The sequence below is a fragment of the Crocodylus porosus genome, unplaced genomic scaffold (genome assembly GCF_001723895.1).
Source record: "Crocodylus porosus isolate Cpor-Errol unplaced genomic scaffold, CroPor_comp1, whole genome shotgun sequence".
Taxonomy (NCBI): Eukaryota; Metazoa; Chordata; order Crocodylia; family Crocodylidae; genus Crocodylus; species Crocodylus porosus.
The window spans coordinates 43,605,129-43,627,886 of NW_017728947.1; the positions used below are offsets into that span (position 1 = coordinate 43,605,129).

Sequence of the window (22,758 nt, forward strand, 5' to 3'; positions counted from 1 at the left end):
ATCTATGAATCTATGAATCTATGAATCTTAGATAGAAGTCTGTGAAGCACATTTTTTCCAAGCAAAATCTGTTTCTGGACCTCCTGATTCTCCAGAGTACCTTTTTCTCCCTTCAGCATGCATTTGGAAACAGGAACTTTGAGGGAATGTTCACCTGCCTCTGTTCTACAAATGCCACTTGCAGAGTAACCTGTTATGATACACTGCAGAGGCTTACTGTGGAGAGGACTATGAGCTCTGCAAGTGAGCAACAGTCAAACAAGCCACTTAAGCCCAAAGTCAAAGTCTAGGTCTCTATACGTATGCTTCAGAGAGAGCAAAGAACTGCACATCATCTGTAGCCAAGAAGTAGACTGACTTTCCCAAGTGTCTGGATTAGTTTAATCAGTCCTCCTGCACTATGCTGAATGAAGCCTCCACCCATACCCATGGCTTTTTCCAACCCTGTCCAGACAGCTTCTCTGCTAGAAGAGAAGCCAAGTTCTTAACAGCAGTTAGTCACCTGGGTACTCACGTGACATTGTGCTGGCTTCAGATGGCTTGGCTGCTCTCTCCATCTCCAATGAGGACTGTGCAGGATTCTGACTGGCCTCTGCAATGTCCCATATACCACAAGGCTTAAAGATAAACATATGCTACAATGAGTATCAAGCGTGAACGACCCAGCTGAGGTCCAACCACCCTTCTTCCAACCAAAGCAAGCAGGCATCCTAATGTAATTCAAAAAGCATAAGCAGATGAAATGTACTTAAGCTGCACAGATCATAGCTCCTCTGGGGAAACAGAAGATACCAGGGACCAGTCAACAATCGCGTGAGAGTATTTTAACAACCTTTGTAATAGCAGGACAATGACCACCCTCATCGCCCTGCTTTACCCATAGCAGATTAGACTGCTATGCCTTGTCAGTTGCATGACAGAGTTGACTATGTAGTTTTAGTAATAGTTTAGGAAAGGATTTGTTTGGGAACATTTGGATAGAGATAAACTTACCTCAGGGAAGGGGGTTGGATTGGATCACCTCCTTTAGAGTGACAAGCAAGGACCGAGCACTGGATGCACTGAGGATTGTGCTGTCCATTTTTGAGAGAACAACCTTTATCTGACATCCCAAGAAGGGGTAAAGAAAGACTCTGAAAGGTCTAACTATCTCAGTTGATACTCCCCACCCTAGCCCCTAACTCTAATTCTCATTTTATTCCGCACCCTACAAAGAATAATCCCAGACATGACCCAAATTCAACAAACCTGGGCTCCTCACAGTAGAGCAGGGGGTAGCAACACTTTTGGGCAGAGTGCCAAAAACACCTGCAACCTCGCCCTGTAAGATGTTGGCATGCCAAGGGCAGATGGCAGGGGGCCTGTGAGAGGCCCAATCCTTGTTGTGGCAGCACAGCCACAGCCCCAGCCCCATCCCAGAGGCGCGTGTGCCAAGCAAAATGCCCTATCTGATTCTTTTCACCTGTGTGTGCTCCATGAAGAAGTCAGCATCACTCTTTTCAGGAGAATGGCCAGGTGTTCCACTCAACCCATCTATCAGGAGCTGAAAAGAAAAGAAGACATCCCACAGCCATAATAGTGATGCTGCCTTGCCACAAGGTCATCAAATGAGTCAGGCTCACCACTTACATCAGTGCCGTACTTGGCCATGGTAGCACTAGCCAACTGCCTGATCTTCTCTCTGTACATCTGGGCAGCCCGACTGTTATACTTGGCATTGGCATCTGTGGTGGTACATCCATGTTGGCGGAAGAAGGCAGTCTGAAAAGAAGAGACTTGTTAGTCTGCTGGCAGCCAAGCCACACTCAAATAAACAGAACAGGGCTATAACTAACTTGACAAAAAGCAGCAGCATGGGAAGTAAGGGCTTCCTGGGGCTGGGGAGGGTAGAGAAAAGCTTCTCCCTGGAGAGACACTGTTCAACTCATCTTTCACTTAAATCCTGCCTGTCCAGGACCCAGAAGCATGAGAGAATGCAACCCACCCTTCCCCAGAGAAGAACAGTTCTGAATCACAAGAGAGTTGGGGAAGAACAGGTCCCCTGACCAGTTTCCAATGCCCTGAATTGGGGAAAAAAAAATTGTCATTTGGAAGATAAGGAGTGTGGCAAGCCTATTTTTCAGGAAGCTGCACTCTCCAGCAAGGTCACCATTCTGACCTCTTGATTTCAGATGAAAAATGAAGAGGCCTTCTCTCCCTTGTAGGCCTCCAAAGGACAAGAGAATAGAATGGCACCAGCAGCACAATGGTGCAATAGCAGGAAGAGTTGACAAGCAAGAAGCAGGTGTCTACTACTTAAAGGGGAACGAAATAAATGCCTACAGAGGGTCCTCACCGCATTGGCATTGCTGCCCACTTGCATACACCTCAGCTGGAACCAACTCCAGTTTGAATCCAGCTCTGTAGACCTGCAAAAGAACAAATCTACTACATTAATAAAAATTAGTAACAATCAAAAAAGCTTGATATCCTGCTGCTATTCAGTCTCAGTTTGCAGGGGAACTATGGGATATTAACGGTAGCCTTGCTTCCCTGCCTCCCACACCAACAGTAACAAATTAAGAAGAGTTTTAGTGATCAGCATCTCACCAGCTGGATCACTACATGAAATAACGTAATGCCCAAATAGAAAGGCTTTCCACTAACACTATACTTTTAACATGTTGTAGCTCAAGCTAGAAGACCCCAGGAAGCATATCCTGTCATTCTGGAACCGGTCTCACCACAGTATGAAAGATGTATCTATTTATCTCATCCTACTGCATTTAAAGTCTTGCAGAGACACTATTTGTGTGAAAGACCTAACTCAAAGGAGCACTGCATACCAACAGAAACCTTGAAGCCAGCATGAGGAAGAGCCATTTCAAGGGTCATCCCACCCGCAATTACCAGAAGGTTGCACAAAAAAAAACAGCAGCTACCACCAGGGCCCCAGCTGGAAGAAAATCAGAGAACATAGACATGGATCCTACAACAGGGCATGAATCTAGTCACTATATCATACAAGACCTCAATGGCAAAGCATGCAGTGGACATTCACTGAATACCTTGACATTAAGTTGTGCCTGAGAAACACTCTTCAGTGGTATACGGTATAACAAAAACAGACCAAGAGATTACAGTCTAGCCATAGAAATAAAATAATCCTGTACTCCAGAAATGAAAATAATATATCTGAGGAAAAAGATATACTGGAACTAAGTGGGAGAGAGAAACCTAGGATGTCGATATTTTGAGAAAGTTTTTGGCATGTTCAGCTGCAGTTTATGAAGAAATACAACAGCATATAGGGAGCCCATGTAATCCTAGAACCCAGACAGATGCCTTGTGTTACAGCACAGAGAGGGAAGTTTCCTTCCATGGCTCTACCGCAACTGCTCCTGGAATATCACCTTCTGCTTGGCACTCAAATGCCAGCATGAACCTGGCAGCATGCCAGAAAACATCAATAAAAGTAACTCAATGGATAAGAAATTGAGGACACAATGCAGTGCCATCCAGAAACACCTCAGCTGGCTGCTACCAGAAGCAGTGTAGCTGTCTGTTCAGCTGCATAGCCCGCCAGGCTAATTAGCCCTGATGAGAAGTAGGTTTTAACAAGCAGGCAAAGCACTAAGCTAATGCAGCCATACTGTTTCCAGTATCCAACTCAATTTAGAAATCTCCTCCACAAAGTACTGTATTTTGTCATGCAGAAACACCCTGAGTTTTAAGGAAAAATTAAGCGCTAGATCTGCCTAGTGCGATTAAGAGGCTACTAAAAAGCCAGTCTAATTATACAAAGGATGTAAACAGAGCAGCAGAGACATCATAAATGGGAAAGTTTGGCTTAATAATTATGAATATGCTAGAGTCTACAGAAGATGATCTCACTGTACTAAATGAGTTAGGCTAACCTCCATGCAAAGTTAAGCTAACCTCCTGATGCAGGGGTGGTACCTGCACCAGGAGTGTAAGTCAAGCTGCATAATAAAATGCTGTACATGTAATGTGTGTACAAGGCTCAGGGTTTAACTTTCCCTAAACCAACACTCGTATTCTCTGTACAGCTTCCTGCCTGTCTTCTTTTTGACTGCTCTCTGCACCAGTGCTTTGCTATGTTAACAGGCTCTAGCTTCCCTCCTCGTTGGTAGCCTGAACAGAAGCAACTACAGGTATCCCTCCCCTGAGGCTACTGTGCAAAAGGATTTTGTGTTGCCCTCACATTGCACCTCACACCCATTTCCCTCCAACTCTTACACAGAAAAGTCCAGTCTTCTCCTCTGAGATTACCAAGCTTATGTTGGTGCTTTAAGGTTTTCACTGAGTTTTGTATGAAATGCACCTCAGAAGCTTGTGAAGAGTTTTATTTGCATCCAGCAAATTACATAGGGAACCTGAGTGCTTTTGGGCCTGCTCCTTCCTGCCTGATACAAACTCCTTCTTTAATCCAGAGGTATCAAAGATATGCCCCGTGGGCCAGATCTAGCCTATGGACCTCAGCTTTCTGCCCCACGGATCTCAGACCAACCCCACCTACTGCATGCGGCATGTGCTGGCCCTGACCCCTTGTGCTACATGGGATGTGCACAGGCCTATCTGGCCCCATATGCTACGTGGGGTGGGTCCATGGCACAGGCCTATTTGTCACCTTTAGTCTGGTGGGTCCAGCACACCAAGTTTCTTATTGGCCTCCCTCAGACAGGAAAAGGTGCCAACAGATTGCTTAGGACAAATAATTTTAAAAAAACAGGGGTGGGAGTGCTGGCCCTAGGTTTAAAAGGAGAGTGCCAAGGGGGGGATGCTGAACAGAGTGCACCAGACACCACCCACTGGCCCTCAAACAAGTCCAAGGAACCAGCGGACTCCACCTAGCGATACTCTGCTCGGAAACAGGGGTGACGAAAGGCAGCCGCCAGGGACGCTACCAGCCAAAGCCTCCTTCCTGGTCAAGCCCACGGCCAGCTTGGCCAAGGCCAGGAGGAGGCAGGCCAGGAGGCCTGGGGCACACTGCACATGGCACCCATGCCCCAGCCACTGGCAACGAGCCCCAGCCACTGGCATATGCCGCACGAAGTGCGTGAGACTGAATACGCTTCCACAGGCACCGCACATGACACCTGCCCCATGACATACATGGACGGCTCTGTCACACTAGGCACGAGGCCGACACAAGCCTCTGCCCACCGCACGCCCCGTGCCACGGGCCCGGCTACCCCCAGAGCCGCACGCACCTGATGAAGCTGAGGTGCACGCCCAGCGAGCGGTGCGCGCCTGAGCAGTCGATGCAGAGGAAGACGCCGTAGGTGACGCTGGCCCAGCTCGGGTTCTTGGCGCCGCAGTCGAAGCAGCACTGGAGGGAGCAGAGCGTTAGGGCGGGCGGGAGGACCCCCACCCGCGCGCTTGCGCAAACGCGAGCGAACCCTGGGGGCTGGGGTCCCGCACCCTCCCCGCCCCGCCCCGCGCCCGGGGTGGGGAGGGGGAGAGGGAGAAGGAGGAGGGCCTGGGCCCGCCACAAGGGGCCGCCGGGAGGGTCCAGGCCGCGCTTGTACCTTGTTGGCCGGCGCCGCCCGCAGCCGCTTGAACAGGGTCTGAATCTCCGCCTTACTCGGCTCGGCCGCCATGATCTCTCCTTCCCAGGCAGCACCGCGGCGACGGGGCGCCGCCAGGCCCAATCCACGCAGGGGGCGGGGCTAACGGACGGCGGGCCGCTCGGGTCAGGCCACAGCGGAGGGTGGCTGCTGCTGCGGGCCTGCGCGGCACCATGCCCAAGGCCTGTTCCGCTATCAACTGCCCCAACCGCGACACCCGCGAGAGCCGCGCCCGGGGACTCTCCTTCCATAGGTCCGGCCGTGGGGCGACCGTGCAGGGCTGCTGGCTGGGGGCGGGGCTAATTACATGGGGTAGGGCTGCCATTCTGGGGGCGGGGTAACTCCGTGGGGGAGGGGCTACCATTCTAAGGGCGGGGCTAACCCCATGGGGCGGGCTACCATTCTAAGGGCGGGGCTAGTGCACAGGGGGCGGGGGCTACCAGGTCGCGGGCGGGGCTACAGTGTGTCGGGCAAGACTAGAGGCCTCCAGGGCTTGGCTGATCCCCAGGATGTGGGCGGGGCCAGAGGCCAGGGGGCGGGGCACGTGGGTTTGGGGAAGGGCAGGGTGGGGCCAGGCACTGGAGGTCAAGGGCACCTGCCCCAGCCCAGCACTGACCCACACTTCTGTCTGCCCGCAGCTTCCCCAAGGCGCATGAGCTGCGAAAGCGCTGGCTGCTGGCGGTGCGGCGCGTCGAGCCTGGCTCCCGCCGGCTGTGGGTACCGGGCGCTGGCGCCTGCCTCTGCTCACAGCACTTTGCACGGGAGGAGTTTGAGCTCCATGGCGGGCAGCGGCGGCTCAAAGCCGGCGTCATCCCATCTCTCTTCTCCTTCAAGGTAGTGTGAGTAGGGCTGTGGCTCCTAACTCTGCGGGTACTAGCTCCTTGGGGTGGGGAAAGCCTGCTCAGACTCCCTCTCCTCCGCCCCTGTGTCTGGCTGCGCCTGTCCCCAGCAGTGATGTTGAGGAAGATGCTCTCATTTGTCCTGTCCATGCTGGCACAGGAGTTGTCTGCAGGGGGCCTGCCCCAGTGGGTGAGAAGAAAGTTATTTGAAGGGCAGGACTCCTGGGTTCTCCTGCAGACCCTGTGCCTGCTCCCCTGATGTAGGGACAACTACCACCTCTCTGAAGCATAATCATCTCTGTCACACAGAGCCAGTGGCCCCGCCTCACCCTCTGGGGACACCAAGGAAGGGTGTTGAGTTTTGCAGTTGGTTGAGGTAGAGAAAGACAAAGCACAGTGCCAAAGATGTCTCTAGTTCAGACCCTTTGTGCTTGGCTTTACAGTTTCCTCATGGCCTCTCTTCCAGTACAGATGTGGGATTGGGTGTATCTGCACCAAGTCGGTCCTATGTGACCTACTTACAGTACGGTACTGGACATTAACCCCATGAGTTTGAGGCCCTTGTTTTCACTCCTCGGCACAGTATCTTATTCAAGTTATGTCCTCTCTCGCACTCCAGAGGAGAATGTTTTCTTGTTGAATTCCCTCTAGGGCTGGTTATTATCCTGGCTTGAGATGGCATACCTCACACTTAGCAATGTGTCCTCCCTTGCCCTTTTTTCTCCCCCTTTCAGCAATCATTGTAGGAGTCTTCTGTGCCATGCCTTTTGATGTGTCCTCCATTCCCTGGGTGCTCTAAGTTTTGAGATCAGATCACAGTAAGGAGTTCATTTTAGAATAGATGGCATGAATGGGAGCTATTGCCCACAGGTAATGGCTGTTTTGCAGCATAGTGAGAAAGAAAACAAAGCAGTGGACCCCGCTGTGTACCCAGCATGCATTTATTTGAAACAGAAGCCCAGAACAGACTACAGCACCTGTACAAGTGTAATACATATGCCTATGTGATATTTCTTGGCAGTGAAAGATTCATCTGCTAGGAAACTCCAAGTACTTTATCCTGGAGCAAAATCCCCAGGGAAGATTTTATGGTGGAGTCAACACACCCAGGTTCATCCAGACCACCAGGGGGAGCAAATCTCAGAGTCAGGAGTCCCACAGAGAACTTCCAGCCCTAATCCCTATGTGTTCCAGTCTATTAAAACACCCCAAGCAAAAGCCCCAGCTGATTCCAGGGGAGGGCGAGAGCGAGAAAGAGATCTTGTGCCTATGAGAAACTGTCTGAGTTATTGTAGGTCAACTGACACCTGAAAAGAAATAGGAGTCCAAGGAGTCAAAACAGCTACTAGAAATTGAATGGTATGTGCTCTCTCGAGCCAGCTCTGCTGGCAGTTATATTTTGTATTAGCTAGAGATAGCTAGATGTCCCTGTTTAGAGTTCATAGCAATATCTGAAACTGAGATAATAATTGGCTGGATTCACTGCAGTAGTGGATGGTCATGAAAACAGCTTTTATCCTGCTAGACCTTGCCGTAGAGTGGGAAGAAGCCACCACAGAACACCCATCACAGCCCTAAACGTACCAAACTAGGTACTGGACTTGATGATAGAGCACAATGGATGGAGTTAGGGCACTGTCCTGAAAACTGAAGGGAATTTATTTGACCAAAAGGCTATTTGTTTACAATACAGAAATCACAAGGAATGAGGTAGTAAGGAATATTAAAACGCTTTATATGAGAATCAGTGGTGCAGCATCACCTGGCACAGTATGTGCTCCACAGGTCAACCCATCTCAAAAAATATTGCAGAACTAAAAGGTGACAAGAAAAATCTGTGGGATCTAATACCTGATGTGCAGAGACTGAGTGATTGAGATTGTCTGCCTTAAAGATTGATAACTTCATAAAAAAGATCCGTGGTAGAGAGAGAGTTAATCAGGAATTTTTGTTCATGCTGTCTCTAAACACAAGAAAAGCAATACAGGAAACCCTCGGGATTCACGGTTTCAAATATTTGCGAATGCTGAACCTGCATTTTAAATGTACTTTAAACACTTACCGGAGCTCCATGCTTGCTGCTTTCAGGCTTGTGAGGCTGCTGCCAGACTCCTGAGGCTGCCGCCGGAGCTGTGCCCCCCACCCCAGCTGCCAGGGACACTGCGTTCATGAACACAGTGCCTTATTTGTGCATTTTGCCATTCGTGGGGGATACGCTCTCGTATCCCCCACGAATGGTGAGGGTCATCTGTATTCAATCAGCACAAAATGGTCGGAAATTTGATACCAGCAAGAGGAAATATTTTCTCACAGGGCATTGAAATTATTGTGGTATGGCACTTGTTGCCACAGTAATTAGCTGAAGCCAAGACTTCATCATTTATATGGGATGGAGGGGAGTCAGAGTTGTCATAATTAATAGCCAAAACCCCACCACAACTTTGGATGACACACTAAACCTCATGCTTCAGGACTTCAGCCAGTCTTTGTCTCCAAGGGATTTGAGTGAACCCTTATGTGGGATAGATGATCATGTATCTGTTCACTGCAGGGTTCTTGCACCTTCCTCTGAGCATCTGGTTTCAAGTAGTATCAGAGGCAGGATATGGGACTAGATAAACCCCAGATCTAACATGTGTTCCTAACCTGGAGTAAAATGACATTATGTTGACCAGCCCTGAGCTCGCTTCAACAGACCAACTCCCCAGTGATGTACGTAGCCTCCAACGTCTTTGAACCAGCTCTGCAGTTTGCCGCTGCATTCGTCACATTTGCAAAGGCAGTAGGGGAAGAGGGACTGTAGGCTTATCTCCCTTCTGTAGCGCTTTCAATTAGCTTGGATGCACAGCACAGTCACCAAGGAGTGTTTGCTGTAACAGACAGAGCCAAAAAGCATTGCTAGCTCAGGGGAATCTTTTGTTGATGCTCCTAGCTCTTGGCAAAACTTTCCTGCTCAGGATGAGGCCTTCTGATCCCGAGTACCCATTGTCCATGAAAGCAGCAGGAATAGAGAGATGCTGGCAGTAGAAATAGTTTCTTTTTGTTCCCTCAGCCGGCACAGGAAAGACCTCCTGTCGCTCTCTCTTCCCTGAGAGCAATCGCTGTCACAGCAACACAGGGCAGCTCTCTTTGTTTCCTGCAGCTGTTTATTTTGCCTTGCAACCTGACTAAATGATTCAGGCAGCACTGACAGGATTCTGAACTCCAACCTAGCAGCCTGTCCCTTGCCCCCAGTCTCCAGGTCCCTTCACATCACATCTGGCCTCTGGTCCTGCTCCTCTTAATCGCCAGTAAAGCAAGCCTTGAGCCAGTTATCCCTCCCAGGCTTAGTTCTCCTTGCTGTTTTCCAGCCCCCTCAGGAAGTAATGGCCTCAAACAGCATCCCTTGCATGAAGGACAGTGATCTGGTTTGTTCCTGCTGCCTGACACATAGCTGGGGCATTTCCCAGCATGACAGTCCTGCTGTAAATAGTGCTTGAGCTCAGATGACAATAAGAAGGACAAGCGGTAAAGAGGAAACCTGAGAACTCTGTGCAGGGCATAAGAGACAAAAGCCACGAGTAGAGAATGGAGGGGACTGGAGTGGACTAGCCCTGAACTTGTAGGGCTGAGCCCAAGAGTGGTAACTACAAATCTTCTAAGAGCAACCTTCATCTGTCCCATGGAGTATGGCAAGGCAAAGCAGGAACCACCAGCTCACCCAGAAGTGAATCCTGACCCAAGGGCCATTTGGGAGAAAGTGCCCAGTGAGCAGATGTCATGGGCTGATTAGAAGCAGGCTGCCAAGCAGAGCTGTTGACCTCTTGTGCCACCACTGAACCAGGGGACCAAGAGAGGACAGGGGAGTGGCTGCTGCAGGTTCAATCTACTGTGAAAAATCATTCAGAAGGAAGCAGCACCTGATGTTGCCCATAGGTGTGGTGTGGAGTCTGCCCTTCAGTAGCACAGAATGGCTGGGAACAGAAGTGGTACATTCAAAAAAGAGAGCAGGAAAAAGAGATGTCATTAATCAGACCCCTTGCATTCAGGGTGTGGCAATAGCCAGCTAAATGGTTTCCCTAAAGTAGCCACTAAGAACTCCCAGCCCCATTTACACTGCTCTGCCCAGACTGGCTGGGTGCTCTTCAGTCAGCTCTTCTATAGTCACTGGAGAGCTCCTAAGAGTCCTTGCCTATAAGCAAATCCTTCTTCTGGAGTAAGCCTTACCCAATTCCTAAGTCCAGCCATGCTGGCTGCCTGATATAACAATTATCCCCATTTCTAGCTCTGATGGAGGCTGTCAAGATGGCATCAGTTCCTCTGAACACTGAAGCCCACCCCAAGGGAAGCCATTACCATATTTTCATCACAAGGGTTTGTACTGAAGCAGTTTATCCATTAAAGGGCCCCTCTGTGTGTGTCTTGCTTTCAATTTGCCCCAATTAGAGGTTCCTCAAGACGTGGTCCCCTCCTTTATTAGCAGGGATCCTGGTTTTCCCTGATAAAAAAATGCAAATTCTTGATAAAAAAAAACACAGATTATCTGACAAACCCCCCAGAATCTGAGATTAAAATGAAACACCACTATTTATGTAGGTATTAACGGAACACAATGCTTTATTGATATATTTCCAATTTTAAAGCAATTTGGAAGCTTACCAGTGCCTCAATCACTATAGTAAAATAAATTCTAAATACCTATAAATTTTGGTATTTGATTTCGGGGTTTTTATCATGGAATGTTAGAGCTCCCCCTGCTCCCTTAGCTCACCAGGATGCAGGGCCAGGCCCCTTATGCACAACCCACAGGCCCCTGGCTCTGCTGGTACTGCTCAGTCCCCACCCACAGCCTTGCTGGTGCCCCTTGCCTTCCAGCCACAGCCCCTTGGGCTCCCCCCAGCCCTGCCAGAGGGGGCCGCCAGCTGCCAGGGCTACAGGATAAGGGACCCAGGTCCACAGCCCCCTGCCTCCTGCAGCAGCACCCAAGCCCCAGCTGCTGCCTGTGGGAGGTGGCAGCTGCTGCAGCAAAGGGGAGTCCAGCTCCCCTTCTCACCCCTCCCTGCCATGGGCAGCATGGCCAGAGTGAAGGGATAGGTGTGGGCTGCCCTGTGCGGACTCAGGGGACTGGCTCCCCACCACTGTATGCACTCCTGGGGCGAATGTGGGGACACATGCAACACATTGTGGCCTCAAGTTCTAAGTCCCACATATTGCCCTGTCCTGCCCAACTCCTTCCCTCCCTCCTTATGGGGGCTTCTCCCACTCCCAGACTTACCTGTGGGAGCTGCTCTTCAGGCTGCCTGGCAGCCATGTGCATATACATGGCACCCCCTGCCTGAGTGCCCTCCTCCACTTCCCCCAGCCTCTTGCAGGCTGGAACTCTGCCAGCTTGCAGAGAGCTCTTTGCAAAAGGGAAAAACCTGCATGTTTCTTTGTAAAATGAAAAATCGGTGTTTTTCTCCAGTAAAAGGGAAAATCAGCATTTTTTTCCATGGGAAACTGAAAATCTGGATCCCTGTTTATTAGGCTCCTCTTAACAAAATCCTTAGGAAATGGCTGTGTCAGGAAGTGGAAATGAGCTAACTCTATAATGGGGATATGGAGTTAAAGAATCCACTTTCTATCTACCGTCTAGAAGCAAGCTGGAGAGACCAGGGCTGCAGGGACTATGAGGCTGCAGGGTATATGAATGACTGATATTCTAATACCATAGATGGGAGAGAGCCCAGGGGCTGTGATGGAAGTGTGGAGACAGCAGAGCAGAACGCAGCAATGCATGACTAATACCGCAGACATCAGGCACCTGTAACAGTTGAGATGTAGAAGAAGATGTCCCTGCCACAGGCAGGTACAGAAACCACAGACATTAAGAAATGGCGATAGCTCAAAGCCTTGGAGTGAGAAATTTGTAACATATGGGAAGGAACTGAGCTGGAAGCAGGAGTAGCCTGGTGGTGGTAGTTTCAGGCTGCTGCTTTTTCTGAGGGGTATGTGTGGAATTTTTAAGCTGGATATTGGAAGGAGCAGCATATCAGTAAGAGCTCCTTACTCTTGGGATCCCTGACCAGCCTGGGACAAATGTTCATGAGGGGACTGGAGGAGTTAGGAAGGTGATCAGGGGACAAAGCAATCATTTCTGGTCTCCTTGTTAACCTAATGGAAGCCTCTGGCATTGCTTTAGTTCTTTCGGCAGCTCACAGCCCACTGGAGGGTTCTGTGGAGCATAGCTGGAACTTGGATCAGGGAAGCTGACCAGGGGCTTACAGGCTAAAGGAGGAAGGATAGTCCTGTGTTTCAAGCATAGAATCAGGACATCTGAGTTCTGTTCTCAGCTCTGACATCCTCTGCAGGACCTTGAGCCAGTCATGGTGCCACTTTGTGCTTCTGTTTCCGTGCCTTTATTAAAGTGGTAGGTTAATACATACCTCCTGGGTGTTGTGAGGCTTAACTTGTGCATTCTGAACAGTTCAGAGCGTTATTGGTAGCAGTGGGATTGCAGCACCAGTGCATCTCATCTGCACTGGCTTTCCCCATCATAGGGCCTGCCAGCACTGTTGTTTCTACCTGCCCTACTCAGGATCAGTATCAGTTCCTCAGAGGCAGATCATACGTATCTAAACTTTTACCTTGTACAGAAATCACCTAGAGGGCAGCGTTCAACAAGGTCTCTCAAAGCCATGGGCACCAATATACCAGCAGCAGGCCCTGGTGAGGCTATTTTACCAGCAGATGTCTCTCCAACTCAGGCTAAAGCGGTGAGTAGAAACACACAGGGCAGCCAATGCTTATTGTGATGCCTAAAGCTTACAGCTTCTGTCCCCTAGGATTTCAGATAAAAGGTCAACCCAGGGCATGGTGGGGTGGGGCATTTTTGTAGGGGTGACTTGGAGAGGGCAGTAAATGAAGTGTTTTCTGATTCCCTGCGTCCTAGATCCTAGGACGAAGGGTGGGCCCAGGGTCTCTGATGCAGACATACTGCTGGAAAAATCAGCCCAATACCAAAGGTTGCAAAGGGGAGAAGAGAATAGAAGTTGATTATAATTTTTGGTTTCAAAAACAATTGTATGAGCAAGTGTCCTGGGCTGTACAAATGACAGGAGGGAGATTGCTGGCCTGGAGGCTATCATTTGGGGCTCCAGGGACATGGGAAAAGGGAGCTCAGGAAAAGGGAAGGGCTGTCAGGTGGTGACAGGCAGGCCCTCGTGTCCTGGCAGGTGGAACTTATCCAGGCTGAGCACCAGTACAGCCTGACAGAGTGCATGGAGGACAAAACACAACCATCCCTGCTCCCCAGCCTCATGCTGGGGAATGAGCGGGAGCAGGACGCAGCCAAGCGGCACCTCACCTACTGTCGCCAGGAGCTGCGGAGTGTGTTGGAAGGCCTGAAAGAGCAGAATCTCCTCTGTGAGGACATCATGCAGATGCTGAGAGCCCAGTTTGCTGGTAAGGAAAGGGCAGGGGTTTTCCTCTCAGAGACTTGGGTGGTGCCCCTTCTCCACTTGTGTCAGTGAACCTCAAGGAGGTGTCCATGCACCCTCTCTGACCCCTTCCTTGTGAGCTCTAAGAGGAGGGCCTTATACCCCCACCATCAAGGACAGACCTTGTCCCTGTTCTCTGACCCCAAGCTGCATTTGAGAAGGGTAATGCCTCTGCTCGCCTTCCTGTGTAACCTGCCCCTGTCCCAGGGAATTTTGCCTTGCTGCCCCCAACCCCATCTCTTTACTGTTGCAGATTTGCAGCTCGACCTGCACTATGAAGGGACCCAGCCAGGGAACTACTCAGCTGCCACTCGTAACTTTGCTGTCTCGCTTCACCTGTTCTCAGCCAAGGCCTATGAGTCGGTGAGGAGGACGTTCCAGCTGCCAGAGCCTGCTACCTTGCGCATGTGCGTCTCCTACAGGCACTGTACTCTCAGCTGCTGGATACAGATGCTGTGAGGAAGCCTCCGGCAGAACAGTATATTGGCTTGAGGGGCCTCGCTCCTGAGCCCCATCTTGAACCCGTGGAGCAGGCTAGAAAGAAGGAATAAAATAGTCTCTTATGAGCAAGGGGGAGTTCCAGCCCAGCAACACAAGGGCAGAACTGGGAACTGGGCCCTATTTCAATGTAGAGCAGGATCAGAGGCCCAAACTAGATCAGCCCAGGCCAACGGCACCAGACAACATGGACAAAGCCCAGGGGATGAAGAGCAACCTTTGCCCATGCCTAGTAAGTGGGTTGGATGCCAAGGCTCCAGAAAATCATTGTGTTCATCTCAAAGAAGGACCAGAAGGCAGAACCAGAAACTTGCCAGCCAGTTACCTAGCATTAAGCCTGGGCTGATAATCAGACTGTCACTGTGTAGACATTTGGGCAAGGTGGCCAGTAAACCTATTGTTTACCTGAGTATTAAGAGTAGGGTTTACTGAGATCCTGACCCATGATGGAGAAAAGGTTGTCGGGCATTGCCTGGGGATCACCACAGTTGTACAACAGGGAAGGGAGTGAGGGATCAGTGCAGGGTCCATTAGCATTTTTGCCAGTCCTTGTATTGGGACAGATCGGGTTTATTAACAGCCCTGAAGCAGAGAGGATGGGATGTGCAGGAAAAATGAAAAAAAACCACATGAGTTGCAAAGACAGAGAAACGGACAACAAGGATTGTCCGAATAACATGCACCCTTTAAATGTAGAGAGAATGCACTTGTGAATTAGAAAGTAGTGAGTTTGAGGCACCAGTGGAGGCATGGGAAACATGATACTGTTGGGGTTCTGTTGTGCCCCAGTAGAACGATACACGCAGCTCTGCACGCCAGAGCTGAGAAGGTAGGTAGAGAAGAAAGAGTGAAAAACAAAACCCTACACGCTTCTAGGAATTAAAGCACAAGATAGATGAGAGGGCCAGTAGGGTACATCCCTCTCGTGAAACCAGTAAAAGGAGGGAGGGAACCTGCCCTCTCTCTTGGATGAATGAAAGAGAGAGAGCCCAGACAGAGCTTAAGACAGACTGTCTCCCCTCTCAGATCAGATGGAGAGAGCAGCTTTGGATTGGGTGGCTGTATCCCCCTGCCTTCTGCCAGGTTGTGTCACCTGGCAATGGATGTCTTATACCCACTGCAGGGTGGCATTTGCAGGTCTCTTTCCTGCTCACCTTCCTCTGAATTTTCCATTGCAGGTGGCTCTCCAACCTGGACTATGGGCCTGGGTTCAGCCAGCAAACCTTCAGTGCCTTGGCAGAGAGATCCCAAGCAGGAGACAGAGTTTTCCAGTACTGTTCTCTGCTCTTTGGGGCAATGCCATTGGAGAGGAGAGTCCATTATAACCAGCTCACCAAGTGCATGCAGGGCCTGATAGACTTTGGGGCTGGGGTTTACGATGCAGATGAGGTGCCAGCAGCCAGAGAAGCCGTTGTGTTCATAGCAGTAGGATTCCAGGGGCACTGGACAGCTCCTCTCGGCTACTTCCTCCTTGCTACGCTCACCGGTGACATTCAGGCTCAGCTTCTGCGCCACTGTATCCTCAAGCTGCATGACATTGGAATTCAGGTGGTCTCCGTGACTTCCGATGCCACAGCCCCCAGTGTGGACACGGCCCGACGGTTGGGGGTGGTGGTCGATGGAGTCTCCGTGAAATCCACGTTCTTCCACCCTGCCACTCCAGTGCTCAAGGTCACCTACTTTTTTGACCCCTGCCACCTGCTTACACTTGTTCACAATACACTGCAGGCACATGGGAGCCTTCAGGTGAGTGGCAAGGCCATCTATTGGGATTACATCCTGCGCCTGGGGCTGCTACAGCAAGAGGAAGTTGTCTGCAGACTGGACGGCATGGGCCTGTCAAGGCAGCAGATGTGGGGAAATGGGGCTGCACAGCTGTTCAGCGAGAGCACAGCCCAGGCCCTGCACTTTGTTGCCAGCCTGGGTTTGCCCCAGTTTCAGGGCCATGAGGTGACAGCACATTTCCTCCGGCTGATTGCCAGGGTGTTTGATAACTGCAGTAGTCGGAGTGTCTATGGCAAAGGGCCCAAGGCGCCACTGACCCTTGCCAGCTCCATTTTCCTCAATAGCCTCTGCAATGAATATGAGAACCTGCTACGCAAGCTGCGGGATGCTTCTGGGGAGCTGCTGGGACTGAGCAAACACCGCTGGGGCTTCCTGGGCTTCCTAGTGAACCTGCGTAGTCTGCAGCAGATGTCAAGGACCTACCTGGAGGCAGAGGACAGGCCTATGCCATACCTGCTCCCTGGCTGGTGGAGTCTAGACCCTCTGCAGTGGTGGTTGGAGGCCATTCAGCAGGCCTGCAGTGAGAGAGGGACTCCCACTGTGCAGGCTTTCCAGCTTGCATACAGACATGTCCTGCAGAAGGGTCTCACTAAGCTAGGAACCAATGTCCCCAGTCTGCTGGATGTGTCATTGAACAGGCGGGCTAGTCTCCAGCTGCAGGCTACTTGGCCTCTGGAAAAGGGGAAAATCTGGCTGGATCACTGGTATCTAGGTTCCAGGCAGGTCCCCAGTGCCATAGACCTAGCCCCATCCCTTCTTGCTCAGGTGGAGGAAGACAAAACCACCGCTATCGCATGCTTTGTAGTACAGAAGATGCTGCCACTTCTGCCCTGTGCCAAGTGTCGAGCTGCTCTGCTGTCTTCCTCTGGGGTGGAGCCTGCAGGTAGTGCCCTCCTGTTCCTGGAGAAGAGGGGAGGGTTGCATCTCCCTGCTGCATCTGTGCGAAGAGTTATTCGTAGAGCAGAGAGGATCCTTGGCCTTTCCATGTGGCTCTTCAGGGACTCCAGGCAGCCTGAGACCTGGGGCTTAGCACTGGAGTTGGCCATCCTGACTGACATGAGCGAGGAGTCAGGCCTCTTCCCATCCCTGCACAATCATCTCTTTGAGAACAATGTGGTGGTTTCCAATCACTACGTCACCCTCTTGCAGGGCCTCGTGCGAAACTTCCTAGAGCTGCATTCAGGGAAGTGGGGGGCAGTGCAGGGGCCAGAATCTGGACAAGTCACTCAAGGCAGTCACTCCCATGCTGCAAACAACAGGCAGAGTCTGGGCAGTGCTACAGGGCACAGGGCCTGGTCCCATCAGACATTTGGATTCAAGGAGCAGTTTAATACTTCTTAAAGAAAGCAAGCTTTGCTTTGCAGAGTAAGCCTAGTCTCAGGTGCAGAAGAGTCAGGCCAGGGCTCAGCATGCCAATCTGCAGCCTGGCCTGACTGCCTAGCTATTGCAGGAGTGGTGAACCTGCAGTGCAGATGCCATGAGTGGCACAAGCATCCTCTGTGTATGGCACACAGCAAATGAGGGAGGGAGCACAGCAGCAAATCGGGCAAGGAGCAGAAAGTCAAATAGCAGATAGGACAGGGAGCACAGGGCTGGGAGCAGGAAGCAGGGCAGCAGATTGGGCAGGGGCAGGGAGTCAGAGTAGCGCCTGAAGAGGTTGTGGAGCTCATTTGTGCCATGCCTGCCAAAAGCTGCCTGCCCTCAAATACCACTGATACTGGTTGAAATGAAATGATCTCTGCACGAGTAGTAAACTACAGCATAGCATACCATCTGAAAGCTGGGGATCAAACCTGGCTGAGTGCTGTCCAGTGCCCTAGCTGCAGGACCACTGTCTTTTCAAACTTGATCCCTCCAAGTCCGTCAGCAAAGGCAAAGGCCCAGTTGCTGTATTCTCTAGCTGCCAGTTTCCCCAGACTGACTCCCTGGCCCTATCACAACAGTGGTTGTGATGCATTTAAGCAGCACCTTGCAATAAGGTGGCAGAGTTCCCACCCAAAAGGACTGGGTAGGTATTTAGGAGAAAGGAGCAGAGCATACAGCAGAGAGGCAGATGTAATAAAAAGCTACATTAAGTAAAAATGTTTTAATAAAAGATTTTTTAAATAGGAGGGATTCTTCCCATGTCAGTGTTCTGTATAGGGAGAAAGGGAGATGGCACAAACACCAAAAAGGAGGAGGTATAGTAAGACAGGGGAGAAAGACAAGTGCTGGTTTAAGAGACTCAGTATATAGATTGTTAGGGGCTGGAAGGGACCTCGCAAGATCATTGGGTCCAGCCCCCCTGCACTGGGCAGGAAAGACAGCTAGGGGTCAGGTGATCCCAGTGAGGTGACTGTCCAGTCTCGTCTTGAAGATTTCTAGGGTAAGTGATTGCAGCACCTCTGGAGGGAGTTTGTTCCACAGTATAGACACCCTGGCTGTGAAGGAGTTTTTCCTAGAATTGAGCCTGAAGCAGTCTTTCAGGAGTTTTTATCCATTATTGGATACATGGGATATAAAGAAATGGACACATCTCTAGGAAAGAGTAGCAGGGTTTGGGCACAGCTTAAATGTGCAGGGAGGAGGGGAAATGAAGGTGACAAAATCTGGCCCTGAGCAACAGAGCAGCTCTGTTGAGGCAGCAGCCTTGGCAGTGAGAAAAGGAAGATAGGAGGAGTTCAGTTGGAAATCATACCAACTTGAGGGTACAACAGGTTGAGATACAGGATTAGTTAGAGGAGACAGGTAAACATGGAAATGCAGAAACCATGTGGCAGGGGCAAGAGGGAAGAAATCCATGGAAGAAAAGCAAATGGGGGAGGACAGAATTCCAGCAGCTGGAATAGGGCACAGCTGGCAGAACCAAAAGCTGCTGGAAGATCAAGAAGGATGAAAGGTCTTGAAACAGATCCTGGAAAGCCTATCTGAGACCTTGCTCTGATCAGAGTCCTGGCTTCGGAAGATGTCACATCAGGTCAAATGGACGGTTTTCTTTCCAGCTGTGGCCTTCCACTGTTCAACACAGCTTGTCTCCATTCGCTCCCCTCTACTTTGTCTCTCACTCAGAGCCCAGTCACTCACAGGCCTGTAGCACAGCTCTTCCCTACATGAAACACTGACCAAGGATCAGGGGTTCTTGCTTTATTCTCAAGCAGATCATGTTTGGGAAACGTGGGTGCTATGAGCTGGCCTTGCAAATTTCCTCCCCTCTCTCCTAAAATACTGTGTTGCCTTTGTGCCTTGCAGCTCTGCAACCCTCTCTCTCAATTGGTTAGAAAATCCTAATCTGGGTTAAAGCAGTGGTCTAGTTCCAAATTTGGCATAATTCTTTATGCAAGATGCCTGCATGATCAGCCTTCAATTTCTGTTTCCATTTGCAGACCACCCCCAGGCTTCAGGTGCTGCTTCTGCCCCTGGGAAAGAAGTTCACGTGCACATCTTATGTCCATTATTTTGTCTAAGGGATTGCTGATGGACTTTGCACATGAGAAGATTCCAGCTGCCCTAGGAATGCAGCTAAGGCAGTCTTGCTTAGTGCACAGCCTGACCTTTGGTCAGGGAGAGGCAATGTCCACTACTAAGACACTGTGGCTTTGGGCTAGGTAAACAGGACAGAAATGAAGGGATGCCAGGACAGTTTGTAACTGCTCCCAAGGGCTCTGCTTAGGCTTTCCACACACTTGCACCTGTTGCAGCATATCACTCTTCATGCCAAGCTGCTCTGCTACACTAACCTGCTGCAGCAAGTGCCCTGGGGAGGGCGGAGGGCCCTGCTAAGGCTGTTCTGAGCCCAAAGGCCACAGCTCATATGTTTAGCTGTGCTACATGATCAGCTTGTAAAAGAACAAGAACACAAATAGGTGTCAAAGGTAAATGGGGAAATTAAATTTAAAACCTAGCTACCACAAGCAGTACCAAGCTCTCTGAAGGGGTCCAAGTGCACCACCAAATTAGCTATGAAGGATGGTGGATGTTGATTAAAACCATCTGGGAAAACTGGTTATCAGGCTTCACAGTTCCTATTGGGTAACTGCTTTGTAGAGGTTCTGAGGGCTGTGTGATGTTACCCTTAGACAGAGCCAAACGGTTTTGAACTTCCTCCTACAAGGCTCATAAATCCTGTGCGCACAAGAAAATCCATGCCACACCAGGGAAATGCAGAAGCCCTTTTTTGAAGATCCCGTGACATGTTGGAATATTTAATAGCTGGCCCACAGGTTTTCTACAGGCTGCTTTGTCAGTAATTTGGAAGTGCTGTAGAAGGTAGTCAGGTCATCCTCAGTGGCAAAGAGTAATGACATAAAACCTTAAAAGTTCACAGAGGAATAACGTGCATGAGGTGACAGTTACAGTAGCAGTGCTGAAGCAAGTGGCTTTGCTCGGTTCAAAATCTGACTGCAACTAGTCTCTGTGTTGTTTGTAATCATGTGACCGCAACATGCAGTGGTGTGGATTATGGGGCAGGGCGTGTGAAAACACCTGACTCCATGCCTGAAGCTTCTCTCCATTTAGCTCGAACTGGACAAGTTCTAGTAACTACAGGCTAGGGATAATGTTAACACTTTTCAGTCCGCCTGCCTCAGCAAGTTTCAGGTTGAGAGAGAATTTTAGGACAAGCAGCCCAAAAATAGCTCAAGCAACTAGTTTAATTGTGATAAACCAGGTTTTTGCTATTACAGTTTTGTATCCAGTTTGATTTGTCAAACCCCAGCCAGGGAAAAAGGTTGTGTCTTATTTTGGAAAAGCATAGAAAGGGGTGTTTGTACACAAGTCCTGTAGCATAGGAAGAGGCTGTTGCTGTTTCAGAGCTGTCTTTAAAAAAATCCATTTTAAGCAGGTTCTTACTCCTCAGATTCCCTGCCCTGCTAATCCCCTTTTTTCTTTAGATAAATTCCCAAATTGCAGTAATTCCCTTCTCTTGCCAAGAGTGTCCAGTGAGCAAATACTGTTAGTGGACCCAATCACACACTGAGGTATCCTTAAATGTTATTTCAGGAAATTTCCCAACAGTCCATAATGATCAGCTGGTCATGTTTCCCCAGGACAAAAAAACAACGCATTTTAGACTTTGGCCTCTGGTATTTGAATTGTTCATACCTTATCACAGGCTTTCTGTTGCACAGTTCTGCCTCTATAGCAGGTTCTACACACATTCACCAGTTTATTATATACTGGCCTGAATAAAAACACTGATAAACTTCCAGGGAAAGAGTGCATAGAGGCAATCTTTCCATATTACCCTTTTTGTCCTATTTGGAATTATACATGAAAGCCTATTTTAAAACCCAGGGCATACAGGTAGAAAGAGACTTATCAGTTAACTACCTATAGTAGATGCTATATTTAATCCTTGGCCTATTTTCCTTTACCATATCTCATTCCTAATAAGTTTTTTTAAATAGAATTACAGGGGTAGAAAGGTCCTCAAGTGGTCATTTAGTCCAACCCATGGTCAAGGCAGATCTCCCCATCTAAATCACCCCAGACAAACTTCTGTTTGACCTGCACTTACACTTACTTCCAGGAACAGAGAATCCACAATGGCTTATCTCCACATGTTGCAATTCTTGACCTAAAACAAGTAATGGCATGTACTCCATTTGTTAAGTGACACACTGGCTAAAAATTCGGAATCATGCTACTTAAAGATTGGCTGTATCCTTGGCTGCACTTTCCCATATCCTTTTGTATATGGAGTCACAGATTATGGTCTGTTACAACTTGGAAGACTAAGCACAGAAACCCATGGCACAGTACACTACCCCTACTATATCAGGATTTGCAAATTCTCTGCCATGAGAGTCCTCTTGCAGCATGTTACAGGGCTTACAGCACTCACACTTCAGTCAGTAAATATAAGATCTCCAATGTGGGCTTGATATCTATTCTGCTTCTTAGGGAAGGCATTTTCCTCAATGCTGCTTAAGCTAAGAAGTAGACTGGCAAGATCATAGCCAACTAGAGAGATTTAAAAACTCTGGGTCTCCAACTATTCACCTTTACATGAATCTTGGAGTCACCCATCCTTTGATCCACTTTTCTGCTTAATAAATATAGCTTAAAAATGGATGTCTAGTCTGGGTCATGTTCAGTTCCAGGTAGTTTCTTTTTGAAGTTTCCAGTCCTTTCTGTAGTTGATCCTGAAGGTCAGCTGCCCCAGAAGACAACAGCATACATCCATTCTTCTGTGATTACCCAACATCTGCACTGTTGTACCAAGAAATACTGCCACGTGACAAATGTATTCCAGAGACAGCCAAGCAAAGCTTTGGGCCCAAGGGAATCTGCTCAAACCCTGCCAATGCATACAATCTGATAAGGAATTTAGCTTCTGCCATTTCAGCAGAAATGTTACTCTTTCCTATGCTACTGCTCCAATTCCTGCAGGTTAGTAGAGTTGAGTCTGCTCCTCTTCACTCTACAAACATTACAAGCAGCTCAACTGAACTCCCTGCTGAATGTCACATTGTGCAGCTCTTCCTTTGACCCATAAATAATGGCATATTTTTACTAGCCTATAGTTAAAGAATTCCAAGTCAGCTACCTATCTAGGTCAGCATGCAACTCCCTTCTGTGCCTCACACCTCCATCCAGTGACATTATTCCTTTCATGCCTGGTTCAACTTG

At 49.5% G+C, this 22,758-nt stretch overlaps 1 protein-coding gene across 3 annotated transcripts in view; it reads right to left on the reverse strand.

Moving 5' to 3' along the window:
* The window catches only part of ARFGAP2 (ADP ribosylation factor GTPase activating protein 2), a 13,304-nt gene extending 7,651 nt beyond the window's left edge, over positions 1 to 5,653 (reverse strand). For 2 of the 3 annotated variants that reach the window (XM_019551237.1, XM_019551236.1), the window contains exons 1-6: positions 5,532 to 5,641; positions 5,214 to 5,332; positions 2,336 to 2,408; positions 1,630 to 1,761; positions 1,463 to 1,543; positions 515 to 617 (exon numbers count right to left, since the gene is read on the reverse strand). In XM_019551237.1, the coding sequence (XP_019406782.1) occupies positions 515 to 617; positions 1,463 to 1,543; positions 1,630 to 1,761; positions 2,336 to 2,408; positions 5,214 to 5,332; positions 5,532 to 5,603 (580 nt within the window). In that variant the 5' untranslated portion in view covers positions 5,604 to 5,641. Of the gene's footprint in view, positions 1 to 514; positions 618 to 1,462; positions 1,544 to 1,629; positions 1,762 to 2,335; positions 2,409 to 5,213; positions 5,333 to 5,531 lie in introns of all 3 variants that reach the window. The other variant, XM_019551238.1, reaches the window with a different exon arrangement.
* Positions 5,654 to 22,758: the final 17,105 nt, after the last annotated feature.